The 15,223-nt window shown below is 46.9% G+C and overlaps 1 protein-coding gene across 1 annotated transcript in view; it reads right to left on the bottom strand.

Annotated features, from left to right (window-relative positions):
* The window catches only part of LOC137545617 (cilia- and flagella-associated protein 337-like), a 217,848-nt gene extending 206,165 nt beyond the window's left edge, over positions 1-11,683 (bottom strand). Inside the window, exon 1 of the mRNA XM_068267032.1 lies at positions 11,243-11,683. Coding sequence (XP_068123133.1) covers positions 11,243-11,310 — 68 coding nt within the window. The 5' untranslated portion in view covers positions 11,311-11,683. The remainder of the gene's footprint in view (positions 1-11,242) is intronic.
* Positions 11,684-15,223: the final 3,540 nt, after the last annotated feature.

The raw sequence follows: 15,223 nt of genomic DNA, 5'->3' as shown, positions 1-15,223 counted from the left end.
TGATGTTGAAAAACATGACATTGAATCTAGGTATTGATTTCCCCCAATCATACCTGGAGGAGAACTTCCAGCACCAGCCATTCAGTCATGTCTCGCTCATTCAGGCCACGGGCCTTAGTTTGAGGACCACTGGGCTAAAGGAAGCCCCAGGTAGGTATAAATACACTACTTATTAACACCTCAGGTTTCCTTTAAGGCACACCTGAAGTGAGAGGGATATGGAGGATGACATATTAGGTTTCTTTTAAACAATGCAAATTACATGGCTGCCCTGCTGATCCTCTGTCTTTTATAAATTTAGCAATAGACCCTCAACAAGCATGCAGATCAGGTGTTCCTGGCTGAAGTCTGACTGGATTGGCCACACGCTTTTTTCAGGTGTGTGATTCAGACACTATTTATGCCAGAAATCAGCAGGACTGCCAGGAAACCGGTATTGTTTGGCTTTGGTCTGGTGCCATGCCTCCTGATAGGCTATGAGTCAGCAGGGGGGTGTGGTTCAGACTACTGGATGTAAGAGTGCAGCTGTAGGTCTCTAAGGGCTCTTTCACACTATAGAAAAGGCTAAAACGCTGCCTTTTGCTGTCAGCGTTTTACAGCCAATACATAGCGTTTTCAATGCGTTTTACAGCTCATATGAAAACGTCCTTTTTTTTTCTATAAAAAGAACACACAAGTCAGCTGTAAAAGGCTTTAAAACAGCTGTAAAAAAGCTGTAGTTGGCATTTTCCATTGACTATCATTGAAACACGAAAAGCCAACTTCGGCTGTAAACAGCTTTGATAAAGCTCCAAGGAGCTTCAAAATGCAATGCCCCAAAAAAGCTGCTTTAGGTGTGAAAGGTAAAATGAAAGTCTATGGACTTTTATTTTAGACAAAAGACAAAGACAAATAAAGACAAATAACATTTATATCGCGCTTTTCTCCTGGCGGACTCAAAGCGCCAGAGCAGCAACCACTAGGGTGCGCTCTATAGGCAGTAGCAGTGTTAGGGAGACTTGCCAAAGGTCTCCTACTAAATAGGTGCTGGCTTACTGAACAGGCAGAGCCGAGATTCGAACCCTGGTCTCCCATGTCAGAGGCAGAGCCCTTAACCATTACACCATCCAGCCACATTACACCTTGGAAAACGCTAACTATGGTCTTGGCTGTAAAACGCTGAAACTAGCCTCTAGTATGAAAGAGCCGTAAAGAGGAGATAAATTGGTGCATTGAGAATTTTCCTATTTTTTATTTAGCATAATGCTTGTTTTCATGCATAATGCTTTAAGAACTGGCAACCCTCCAACCTGTACTGAACTCTGCTGCATCTTTCTTCTCCCTCTGCTGCTCCTCTCTGTCAAGCTCTTCATTGGCTGCCAATCAACCAGAGGTTCTGTTTCAAACTTTTGACCCTTATGCTAGGTACACAAGATATAATTTTCTGTTAGATTTACCCACCAGATCGATTTTTTTCCAACATGTCCGATCTTGATTGCAATCGATTTTCAAAATCGATTTTTGTTCACTTCTTTGGAAATCAATAGAAATAAAGATCGGACATGTTGGAAAAAATCGATCTGGCAGGTAAATCTAACAGAAAATTGTATCATGTGTACCTAGCATAACCTACAAAGCTCTCCACAATGTCTCTCCCCTTTACATCACCTCACTAGTTTCCAGATACCTCTCCAACCGCAATTTCAAATCTGCACATGACCTTCTTTTGCAGGTGATTCTATCAGATAAGTGTTTAACATATTCATAAGTCTGGGGAGCTACATGAGCCACAAAATGACTGTAAAACTATGCAGTGCTTATGTCACCATTTAGGGAAACACGTCAAACATAAGACAGACAGAATGAAATGAGCCGATGGGGACTGTAAGTCTATTTGTGCTGCTGTCTAACAACTGTCTAGAGACCACTTAGCAGTTTAGCTTTAGTTACTATCACAACAACATCTTCCCTCTGGGGACTTCAATTCTATTAGCATGAAATTCTGCTGTGCGGTAATGATGCTCCATTTCATCACGGGAAGGGGGGGGGGGGGGGGGGGGGGGGGGACAGACAGCGTGACAGGACTGACTGTCTCTCCTATAGTTCTTTCATAGAAACTGCCTATGTGCATCCATAGGGGAAATCTGGGCAATTGCCCCAGGGCCCCCCAAGCACTGCCGCATCTCCCAGGTCCCCCCTCCAGAACCCTCCTTGTTCCCAGGGCCCCTGCTAAGTTCTCTGTATCCTCATGACTCACCTGCCGTGGCTGGCTCGCTCCGATATGAGTCCATGCATTCCCACCTTTGCCAATGTGAGGATGAAGACGGGAATGCACGGTCTAATAGAGTTGAGCACCAGCTGGCACAGGCAAATGACTATGCTGCGAAAAACTCTGCGGGGGCCCCAAGGATAAAAATAAAGTTAGGGGGAGACCTCGGGGAGCATAGCTCAGGGGCCCGGGCAGAGGGGGGGGGGGGAGTGGAATTTGTCAGAAAAAAGGGAACCTAATGTTAATAACTTGGGGTGGGGTGGGGGGGCAAGATTAATTTTACCCAGAGGCCCCATTATAATTAGAACTGACCCTGGCTATATTATATTATCTAACACCTGAAAGCCTTATTCTAGCATGGCTAATTCAGGCGGTGCAGAAGTGGGGCTACAAACTATGGGAGACCCTAATGACAAAATATCTGACGGGGCCCTGGTCCTCTGCATGGTGAAGTGATAACATCCCACCTTCTCCCTGGATGTTAGTGGATTATTATTGTTTACTTATTTAGCACTCACATCTACCAAAATGTTTGACAGAATCTAAAATGGTCATAATACCTCATCACCACTGAGCTATTCCTCCTAACAACACCCCCCCCCCCCCCCCCCAACATAGCTCTCCAATGTAGACCACAACTATTCCTGTTCTATATCCTAGCCAGTGTCGGACTGGGAGGTGGTAAAGTTGAGTCATTTTGAAATTTGAAAACTTTTTTTTTACTTGTTCCCATGGAAACACAGAATTCATGCAGTTCGGGTAGTTCGCAAGTCGGGCGTTCGTAAGTCGAGGACTCCCTGTAGTGAGTGTAGTCAAAACACCTAATGAATAAATCCAGCACCCATTGACCCCAATGCATTTAGTGAAAATGTGTCTTTGCATGCATGCTCATATATGTTTGCGCACATTCTCATCTGTGCAAAAATGTGCTTTCCCAGCCTAAAGACTTCATTGCATTTGGCAAAAGGGGGATTTCTCATGCCAAAATATTTTAGCAAAAATTCTCATCTGCGCAAAAATGTATTTTCTCATGATTGATCATATATATATTTTTTTAAATATCTCATAGTACAAAAGTACAATCCCTTTCTACAAGGCTTAATGTGAGCCTGAAGTGGAAATAAACTTAAGAGATAATGAATTCTATGTGTAGTACAGATGATAAATAGGACATTAGTAACATGGAAATGAGTCTCATATTTTTATTTTCATTTTGACAGCTTCATTTTTAAGACCGCATTAGGCTGTCACAGTTGCTTTTTTGAATCCACGTTCAGCCTTCCTAAGCTGAAAGAGAAGATAAATAATGCTGTTCCAATTATCCTGCACTTAAACCTCATTTGAAGTCTTATCTCCCTGTTTCTCAGCATTCTTAGCCTCTATTTACTTTTCAGGAAACTGGACTGAATTGACAAGCTCTTTTACATCACAAGTTAAATTTATTAACTCTGAAGGACTTCAGAGAATTTCTTACTAGGGCTAGTATTATATGTTTCTCATCATATCACATCAGGTACGCTTTAAAGTGAATGGGAACTGACGTTTAAAAAAAAACCAAAGGAGAGGGAAGGCTCTGGGTCCTATAGAACCCTCCCTCTCCTCTCCCGGTCCCCGTTGTAGCGCTGGCTCCCCCGTAGAAGGATTCGACCAATTTGCTCAAATGCTGCTTTCTCCGCCGCCGAAGGGAGTTTTTGGAAATCTTCGGAAGCCCAAGTGTTCCGAAGTCGGGCTTCTCCGTACTGCGCATGCGCAAGCACCCTCTCTCGCGTGTCCACAGTATGGAGCCACCTGTGTTAGTGAGGACTCTGCTCCCAAAGACTACTGAAGTCCTCCGCAGTGGGGGATTTGAACGGAGGAGCTGCCTTCTGAAAGAGAGCATCGGGAGAGGAGAGGAAAAGCGCTATAGGACCCAGAGCCTTCCCTCTCCTTAGGTAAGTATCTGGTTTCTTTTTTTTTTAAACAAAGATCCCGTTAGCTTTAAAGGGAACCTAAACTGAGAGGGGTATGGATGTCTCCTTTCAAACAATACCATTTGCCTGGCAGTCCTGCTGATCTCTGTCTGTAGTAGTGGCTGAATCACAGACCTGAAACACGCATGCAGCTATTCCAGTCACACTTCAGTCAGAGCACCTGATCTGCATGTTTGTTCAGGGGTTATGGCTAAAAGTATTAGAGACACAGGATCAGCAGGAGAGTCAGGCAACTGGTATTTTAAAAAAACAAAACAAAACATAATCTTCTCAGTTTAGGTTCCCTTTAAGTCCTTGCCATTTACATTGTATAGTATAGAACCATATGCATGTACTCACCCAAGCCTTCCCTGCATTTTGTTTCTGTAATAGCCTTGAACTTACCCTTGCAAATCATTGTCCAACTCAGCATTTTGCATAGTGTTGCAAGACCTCACTTCCCTGCCAAGACTTCTACAGAGGGGTGATGAAGTATTGTAGAGCAACCCTTTATCAACAGCCAAGGCAACTCCTAAATCTACTCCACTAAAGGGGCGTGTGGGAGGTTGTGAAATCATAGAACCTGAAAGGACAAACTTATGTATGTTTTATCAGCTGAGCTCCTTACATGGTGTGGAAGTCTACCTGGAAATGAAGAAACCTACATCTATTGTTTATAAACAATTACGTTGAACCTTGGAAGATGAGGGCGTGAGGTTCACCATGGTTGCAACATGTACCATTTAAAAGGAGAATAAATAAATCAGTAACTGAGCTTGAAGCATTATCTCAAACCTCCCACCCAAGACAACCTACTACGTCAGATGGATGTAATGTAGACGATTTCTTTCTTATTAGTACTACCATACATTTTATACACATAGGCCAAAAGTAATCTATAAAATGTTTGCAAATATAATGTGAAATTAGGGTTGCAACAGTATGAATATTCACGGTATGATAACCGTCATAAAAAATACCACAGTATGGCGGTACCACGGTATATGGTATTACACAATTATTTGGACCCGGGTTTCCCACTTACATTACATAATGTGACCCTCTCCCACCCCAGTATGGTAGCCAGATCTGCCCCATTCCCTCAGCATACATATGATCAAGCCGCCGGGAGATTTGAGTGCAGGGTAAAGCCGCAAAACGGCTCACCCTGCTCCTGCAAAAGTACTGGCGGAGTTGAATACTATTCCCCCTTTCAGGTCGCTTGGATAGTGGGGAAAGATGTCATTTGGATTCCAGCTATTGCTACCGGACGAATTACAGTGTTTTTATAGTAATTTGAGCTCCGTCTTTTGGCACGCCTAAATTACTGACTGAGCGTGTTTTAGCTGCACTCAGTGCTACAGCTGTGCCCAAATCTCTGGGACTGTTTTTACAGAGCTGCTCCACTCCCTCATCCACCCTGTATGGTAGCCAGGTATAGGTGCCTCCAGTATAGCTAGTTTGATATAGCTGCCCCCAGTATAAGTAGCCAGGAATAGGTGCCCCAGTATAGGTTGCCAGGAATAGGTGCCTGCAGTGTAGGTAACCAGGCAAGGTTGCCCCAGTATAGGTAGCCAAGAATATGTGCCCCAGTATAGGTAGCCAGGCATAGGTGCCCCCAGTATAGGTAGCCAGACATAGGTGCACCAGTATAGGTAGCCAAGAATATGTGCCCCAGTATAGGTAGCCAGGCATAGGTGCCCCCAGTATAGGTAGCCAGGCATAGGTGCCCCCAGTATAGGTAGCCAAGAATAAGTGCCCCCATATGGTAGCCAGCTATAGGTGCCCCCAGTATAGGTAGCCAGGAATATGTGCCACAGTATAGGTTGGCAGGAATAGGTGCAGCCAGTATAGGTAGCCAGAAATAGGTGCAGCCAGTATAGGTAGCCAGGAATAGGTGCAGCCAGTATAGGTAGCCAGGAATAGGTGCAGCCAGTATAGGTAGCCAGGAATAGGTGCAGCCAGTGTAGGTAGCCAGGTATAGGTGCAGCCAGTATAGGTAGCCAGGAATAGGTGCAGCAAGTATAGGTAGCAAGGAATAGGTGCAGCCAGTATAGGTAGCCAGGAATAGGTGCTCCAGTATAGGTAGCCAGGAATAGGTGCCCCCAGTATAGGTAGCCAGGAATATGTGCCACAGTATAGGTTGCCAGGAATAGGTGCAGCCAGTATAGGTAGCCAGAAATAGGTGCAGCCAGTATAGGTAGCCAGGAATAGGTGCAGCCAGTATAGGTAGCCAGGAATAGGTGCAGCCAGTGTAGGTAGCCAGGAATAGGTGCAGCCAGTATAGGTAGCCAGGAATAGGTGCAGCAAGTATAGGTAGCAAGGAATAGGTGCAGCCAGTATAGGTAGCCAGGAATAGGTGCAGCCAGTGTAGGTAGCAAGGAATAGGTGCAGTCAGTATAGGTAGCCAGGAATAGGTGCAGCCAGTATGGGTAGCCAGGAATAGGTGCAGCCAGTATAGGTAGCCAGGAATAGGTGCAGACAGTAAAGATAGCTAGGTAGAGAGGGGGCGCATCAGCTGGAGCGCAAACAGCAGCGGGGGTGGGACACAACGGCGGGGGTAAACAAATACCCACACTGCCATCGCGTGTGTACTACTTGCTTCTTCCTTCTTCCTGTTCTTGCTTTCCATCTCCCTGTAACAGCGCCCCCTGGGAGTGCCTGCAATTTGCAGGTCACAACATTTTCTTCATAATGTTATCTGGGGTATTCTGTTCTCACTAGTGTACTGCAATTCTTGCAAATGTGCAGAAATGTTGATGCTGAAGTCCATGGAAGCACCAAAGGATTGCGCATGAACAACATTCTACAATTCTATGCACTAATCAGTGTGGATTTACCACAGTAGCTAATCCAGTCAATTTCAGTGATAAAGATGGCAATTTCATTAAAAACAAGGTATTTACATGTATAAAAAAAACACAGATACTCGGACGCACATAAACTTAATGAAAAGAAATAGCATGGTTGCAAAGGAAAAATAACACAGTGAAGCGCATTGTGCCTTGCTTTTGTGTTGTCAGTGGCAACCGCCGCTTTAATTATAGAAGGCTCTGCTGGCATCAATCCACTAATGATACAATCTTGATTGTACAATCTTACCACTTTTATGTAATATGAGAGACATCCTAAAGTATCCATCCAAAGTATAATCACTCCGTTTATCCTTTTACTGCATAGAGTCGGTAAGCTTGTACATGCAAGATTGTATCAATAGTGGGTCCTTTATTAGTTAACCACAACAAAGGCCAGGCCACAGCAAATCTCGATATATGGTTGTTTATAGTGCACATGCTGTAAAGGTGCGTAAACACTTGTCGCCCTTCAGGGGTTGGCATCCGGTCCCCTACAGTGACTTCGCTGGCTGGGCTCTACAGACATTTCTGTTACTATGCATGGGGGAGGGACGATGGAGCAGGGCGTATGTGATGTCACACAGCGGGCAGGGTACTGCCACAGGTGATGCGATTGACCGTTGTGGGGGTGAGTTGCTCACAGGTTGGGGGTCAGTGGCTTCTGTGCCAACATATATATTTACTGGCTAAAGGATTGTGCGACGCTACAAAAGGAACTACTTTTTTTTTTTACGTCAAATTTCTATTAATTTTTAACATTACACATTCATGTTAAAACTGTAAGACTGCCGAGCCCAGCAGTCTTACCGCTGTGACACGCTATCTATTCCACTAAGGGGATTTTGCAAGTACCTAGAGGGCGCGAGAGGCGCAGTGTGGTTTTAAATTCATTATGCATGTTGCGCAATGAAAGTTTTTACTTTTTATTGAGGAATAAACGGAACTGATGTTTGTGGAAATTGGATGTGGATCATTGAAGTACCCAGTGCAGCACATATTGAGCGATCTTTCCACCTGTGAATTGGTGGAATGACAATCTGGTGAGCCGCTTTTATACTAGAGGTGGTGGGACCACGAGTGGACACTTATCACCTGCACGCTGGATGTGTGATATAGTTTAACAGTAGTGGCAGTAAAAACAGGATTACGCTATGTATAGTTTGTTTTTAGGCATGGTGGCGCGCAGTGGATCACAGTGAATTTAATGGAACTACTTTATTTTTATACTTCAATATGCAAATTAGTTAAGATCAGTATGGATGCATGGTGGTGTTTCCGCCTTGATTTTAATTATTTTTATTTTTTCAAATTACAGTTTGTAATCACTTAATAAACTTGATTTAAACTGTGCAACAGATAATTGGATTATTATTATTAACAAGCGTAACACCATCGGCTTCATTGCACAATTTGTAGGTCAGTTCAGGTGTACGGTAAAGGTGCGTACACGCGCACTACGGCCGCCAACGACGGGTCCGTCAGACCCTCCCGCTGGGCGGACTTTCAGGCAACAGTAGCACGTGTGTACGCAGTGTCGGCAGACTGATAAGGCAGTTTCTGAGCGATTCGCTGAGCGTGTAAACACGTGCTACTGTCGCCTGAAAGTCCGCCCAGCGGGAGGGTCTGACGGACCCGTTGTTGGCGGCCGTAGTGCGCGTACACGCACCTTAAGTGTGGCTACATGATAGCTGAGCGCTTGGCTTTCTCTTAGCCAAGCACCACTTTGTGCGTTTTTAAAATTCAGGTCCCCAGCACCCCATTGCCACAGACGTAGGCCTCTTGCACACTACATGCGATTTTGATTCTGATTTTGGCGCAATTTTACATGCGATTCCGATTTGCGATTTTTGATTGGTACTGCATGATGCGTTTTTTTTCTGTGTTTTTTTTGGTTTTGATAGCAACCAGGGAAAATTGGAATCACAAATTGGAATTGCAATTCGGAAATGCAAATCAGAATCGTAATTCGGATTTGAAGTGTGCAGGGGGCCTTAACCTCCTTGCCGGTTCAATTCCTCCGGCAAGTAGGCAGCGCAGGAGGTTTTTTTTTTTTTAAATCATGTAGCGAGCCGAGGGCTCGCTACATGATAGCCGCTGAGTGGCGGCATCCCCCCACCCACTCCGATCGCCTTCGCGATCAGAGTATGCAGGAAATCCCGTTGAGAACGGGATTTCCTGCAGGGCTTCCCCGGTCGCCATGGCGACGGGGCGGGATGACGTCATGGACGTCGGGACGTCATGGGGAATCCCGATCCGCCCCTCAACGCTGCCTGGCACTGATTGGCCAGGCAGCGCAGGGGTCTGGGGCGTGGGGGAGCGGCTCGGCGCGGCGGATTGCGGCGGATCGGCGGCGAGCGGAAGTTAAAAGCAGCTAGCAAAGTGCTAGCTGCTTGTAACAAAAAAAAATTATGCAAATCGGGATAACCGGCAAGGAGGTTAAGCCTGCAACACACCTTCAATTTTGATTGGCCAATCACTGACCAATTTTACCACCTCCATGTAGTATGAGAGCTTATCTACACAACCTGTTCATAGTATTCAAAATCCGTTGGCCCTCATACTGCATGGAGGTGGTAAAATTGGTCAGTGATTGACCAATCAAAAACTGAAGGTGTGTACCAGGCTTTATTTTGCAGTCTCTGGGTAGCTGGAGAGGCGCCTGTGCATCAAAAACGCCTGCAGCAGCAGCAGCAGACCCACTGTGAGCTGACCCTTTGTTTGTAGGCCCGTTTTCACTTGAGCCGCACGCGTCTGCACTTCCGGGTCTGCGGGTACGCAGACGAATCCAATCAGTCGCCAATCAGCATGCACGGCTATGGGATTCGCCCCAATTTGGATGGTAATACCGGCCGAATCGCTAACGCAAGCGATTCGGCCGGTGGTGCCATTGTTCCCTATGGCAGAATTTCCTTGCGCGATTTGCCTGCGGGGAAACTCTGTAGATTCGGTGAGTAAACCGCGTAAGTAGAAACGGGCCCTGAATGAGGCTGTATCCACAGTGGGGCGTTGCAGTGTAAACGGTGGCATTGTAACATAGAACTTTGCACTGCATTGCGACTTTCACAGTGCAGCCTATGCGGTGCAGTCTAATGGTGTGAAACATCCCAACATACTGCATGCAGAGCATTACCACAAAAGGTGTGTGTTAACAGTAAAGCATACTTTTCATTAATGGTATGCTTCACTGTATGCAAGGGAATGTATGGATACGTGTGATGTGACTTTCCCGTTCCGTTCCTGCTTTACAGGGAACACAACACCCAACTATGAACCTAGCCTTTCAGCAAGTCAGGCTGACAGACCAGGCAGCTCCACCACTGCCCCCCACCCACACACAGGTAGCAAAACTCAAGCTGAATAGTCACCTGAAGATGCCCGAAGATGGATCAGGGATTACACCACCCGATGAACGAGCGTTCCCCGATCCATCTTCCTACCTGCGGGAACACGCGCAGCACACAATGGATGTGAACGAGGGGGTCAAACTATCGCAGCACTTTGCGCGGGAGTCGTCAGGGATCTTAAAGTATACCCAGGCGGAAGCTCGGGTACAAAATGAGATACTTACCTAAAGAGAGGGAAGCCTCAAGACCCTATCGAGGCTTCCCTACCTGCTCTGATGTCCCTGTCACTGAGCCCCCAAAGGTTAGAGACAAGGCATTGGGCACCATGCTATTGCAAATGTGCAGACAGGCTCGCATGGCTACTGCACGACCACGCTGCGCGAAGAGCTGCGCGGCCCCCGATGTCGAGGGGGGCCGCGCTCAGCAATGGGACAATTGGACCACCGAGGTCAGTTTGTTATTTTGAACCCGAACTTCGGCTCAGGAGGTCTGATCCGTTGTGACGGTCGTAATCTTCCTGCATAGTTTACGACACGCACGTACCCACGTGGTGAGATCCCTGAAACGACTGCATGTGGTGCAAACAAGAAAATCGCCTGAAAAGTCACGAGCCTTCAGTGTATCCAGGTATTTTCTCGACACCCCTCACACACATACACGACTCCTCACAGCAGTGTGAAATGCATGGCAGGATCTGCTGCAATCTGTACATTTTCTCACACTGAAGCTGCTCATCTCCCTGACAACAGTAAACACCATGTGCACAATGGCAATCACACCACCAGACTTCCCTGCTGGTGCTCCAAAACTTGGGAGAGGAAAAGTCCAGCCAGGGTCGGCTCTTACCTGTGGGAATTGTAGGTCTCCAGCCTGCCCAGGGCAGACCAGGGTCTCAGCTTCGTCCTATGAGACATAATGGCTTCAACAACTCCTTGGCAATGAAGTGTGGCTCATGAGGTCAGCCTGGCTGGGATGCTGTTACTAGCAGGCTGCAGCCACACACAGAGCAGAGGTGCCCTCTCAGCCTGGGATGGATGGAGGGGGGAGGAGGGGAACCCTGCAGCCCCTATCTCTGCAGCCTGTGACCCTCCCAGCACTGTCTCTACTCTACTACTACTAGTATACTGTGTACATACTGTGTACTAGTGTTGTCCGGATCATGAACGATTCGGATCTTTGATCCGAATCTATTTTATGAGTCGATCATCCGAATCATCAAAATGAACGATTCGGATCTCAAAAGGGGCGGGGCCAGGAGCGACACGCCCCCTCTCAGCGGGTAGCGGGGTCCTGGAAGCAGGGATCGCTCTGTTGGATGGGAGGCAGCCTTGCAGGGATACAGGTAGATGAGAGAGAGGGGACATGGGTGCCACTGCCAGATATGTGTAGAGCACACATACTGGCTGCAATGTGCTGCCCATTATAGGCTGGCTGTTCCGTAGTGCTGCACAGTGATCACATTGGAAACTTTTGGCTCAGCACAGCTCAGTAACTTTGCAGACAGTGTGATTGAAAGGCAATATAATCCTCCTGCACTCGGCACTAAACAGCTGCACTTATCTTCTGGGAATGCTTTCTTTCACTGTGCGACCTTTTCTTTCAAAGTGTACAGATGAACATATAGGTGAAATATATGTAAAGCATATGACTTCAGCATGTGGGTATTACGTGCAAACATTTCTTCTCTCTGCTCGTCCCTCCTCCCTTCTCTGTCCACTCCCTGCCCTCTGTCCATCTTCTCCCCTTCTCTGTGTGTCCACTCCCTCCCCTTCTCCTGTCCACAGACCTGTCCTGCTAGTCATTTCACCCCCGAATGCTTCCGGTAGTAAAATGATCCGAGATTCGGATCAAAGATCCGGATCTCTTCAATGATCCGATTCGAATCATCCGGATCATTGAAAAGATCCGAACTTCCCATCTCTACTGTGTACTGTGTGTTGTCAGGTCACATTACTCAGTGCTGCTACCTCTGGAGAGCACACAGCTTACCTGGCTCACATTACAGCAGCCGGCTTCAAAGTGCAGACGACTGACTAATCTTTTAAGCTATAAACTACAGCACTTTAATGCCTAAATGCAAGTTACTGTAAAGAGTTTAAAATCTCAAGATCCGCTGTGAGAGAAAGTTATAATTTGCTTATTATAATAACACAGGCAGCTAGGAAGCATGTTGGTGAAACTCCTGTACATTTACAGATCTTTGTTAACCATTTCAGTACCAGCAGTCTCTGGCCTATTAACCTCCCTGGCGTCCAATTTCCCCAGGATTTCTGTGCAAAAAGTGATAAAATTAATTTTCAGAACTTTTTTTTCCCTGTAACTTGCCAAACTGTGTCAAGCAAGAGCAGGGCAGTTTCTAGGCTAAATTTCACCCAGGGCGAGGGTGTAAAAATCCCCCCCCACCGTGGAGCCAGGTATGGGTGCCCACAGTATAGGTTAGCTACGTAGGTGCCACCAGTATGTGTTATTTAGCTAGGTGCCTGCAGTATAGGTTAGATAGGTAGATGCCCCCAGTATAGGTTAGATAGGTAGGTGACTGCTGCTTAGTTTAGGTAGGTAAGTGAATGCAGTATAGGTTAGATAGGTAGGTGACTGCAGTATACGTTAGATAAGTAGGTGACTGCAGTATAGTTTAGGTAGGTAAGTGACTGCAGTATAGGTTACATAGGTAGGTGACTGCAGTATAGGTTAGGTAGGTAAGTGACTGCTGTATAGGTTAGATAGGTAGGTGCCAGTATAGGTTAGATAGGTAGGTGACTGCAGTATAGGTTAGGTAGGTAAGTGACTGCTGTACAGGTTAGATAGGTAGGTGACTGCAGTACAGCTTAGATAGGTAGGTGCCAATATAGTTTAGGTAGGTGACTGCAGTATAGGTTAGGTAGGTAAGTGATTGTAGTATAGCTTAGATAAGGAGGTACCTGCTGTATAGGTTAGGTAGGTAGGTAGGTGCTGCAGTATAGGTTAGGTAGGTAGTTAGGTAGGTAGGTGCTGCAGTATAGATTAGGTAGGTAGGTGCTGCAGTATAGATTAGGTAGGTAGGTGCTGCAGTATAGAGTAGGTAGGTAGGTGCTGTAGTATAGATTAGGTAGGTAGGTGCTGCAGTATAGGTTAGGTAGGTAGGTGCTGCAGTGTAGATTAGATAGGTAGGTGCTGCAGTATAGGGTAGATAGGTAGGTGCTGCAGTATAGATTAGGTAGGGAGGTAGGTGCTGCAGTATAGATTAGGTAGGTAGGTAGGTGCTGCAGTATAGATTAGGTAGGTAGGTGCTGCAGTATAGGTTAGGTAGGTGCTGCAGTGTAGATTAGGTAGGTAGGTGCTGCAGTATAGGGTAGATAGGTAGGTGCTGCAGTATAGATTAGGTAGGGAGGTAGGTGCTGCAGTATAGATTAGGTAGGTAGGTAGGTGCTGCAGTATAGGCTAGGTAGGTAGGTGCTGCAGTATAGGCTAGGTAGGTAGGTGCTGTAGTATAGATTAGGTAGGTAGGTGCTGCAGTATACATTAGGTAGGTAGGTAGGTGCTGTAGTATAGATTAGGTAGGTAGGTGCTGCAGTATAGGGTAGATAGGTAGGTGCTGCAGTATAGATTAGGTAGGTAGGTGCTGCAGTATAGGCTAGGTAGGTAGGTGCTGCAGTATAGGCTAGGTAGGTAGGTGCTGCAGTATAGATTAGGTAGGTAGGTGCTGCAGTATACATTAGGTAGGTAGGTAGGTGCTGTAGTATAGATTAGGTAGGTAGGTGCTGTAATATAGATTAGGTAGGTAGGTAGGTGCTGCAGTATAGATTAGGTAGGTAGGTAGCTGGGTGCTGCAGCGTGGTGGGAGCAGGCATACTAATAACTCACCTTTCTTCTTCAGCAGAATAGCCGATCTCACGCTGCTTCAATGTACTTCCTTTCCCGACATCTGTGTCAGTAACAGCGCCCCCTGTGTTGACATGTGGAACATTATCACAGGGGGCGCTGTTACTGAGACAGATGCTGGGAAAGGAAGTACATTGAAGCAGCGTGCGATAGGCTGAACGAAGGTGAGATATTATTATACCCACTCCCACCACCTCTGCGCCCAGCTCCTGCCGCAACAATCCAGCGCCCCGGGCGATTGCGCGTATCGCATGCCCATAGAAACAGGGCTGAGCAAGGGTCTAGTAAACAGTGCAGGAGAGTATGTGTATGCACGTTTATACTGTTCACAGCATGTTTTGTGTGGATGGATAATCTGTCAAAAAGGGAACCTGAGATGGGGGATTAGCAATAACATATACATACCTTCCTCCAGCCCCCTCCGGCCTGATCGCTCCTCTTCTCCATCTCCATTTGCCCACAAGTGGTTCTGGACAAGGGACAACTGCGTGGTTTCCACGTTCACGTCGCCTGGAAAGTTCTGTGACTGCGCAGTACTACTGCACAGGCACAGAATGCACCCAGGCCGGGAGTGAGACAGGGGAGCGTTCCTTCCAGGACTGTGCATGTGGCTACTGACCCCGACTGTTAGATTTTCTCGGGCCAGTTGCGGGCGAACAGAGAGGGAGAAGAGGACACCGTGGGAGCGATGAGGCCGGAGGGGGCTGGAGGAAGCCCCAGGTATGTATATTTTTTAGCAGGGGCCCCATCTCAGGTACACCTTAAAGGAAACCTGAGATGGGGCCAAAGAAAAAATCTATACATAGCTGGAGCTTCCTCCAGCCCCCTCCGGCCTGATAGCTCCCTTGTTGTCCTCAGTCACCGCCTGGATCCTCCGCAAATGGCCTCGAAAAGTCCACCGGAGTGGGGCATACTGCGCATGTGCCCCGTCGTGCTCCCGTGGCCAGGAGCATTCTGTGCCTGGGCAGG

The sequence above is a fragment of the Hyperolius riggenbachi genome, chromosome 2, assembly GCF_040937935.1.
Source record: "Hyperolius riggenbachi isolate aHypRig1 chromosome 2, aHypRig1.pri, whole genome shotgun sequence".
NCBI classification, from domain to species: domain Eukaryota; kingdom Metazoa; phylum Chordata; class Amphibia; order Anura; family Hyperoliidae; genus Hyperolius; species Hyperolius riggenbachi.
Note: the sequence above shows the minus strand (reverse complement) of the source record. Positions and strands in the feature narration are given on the sequence as shown.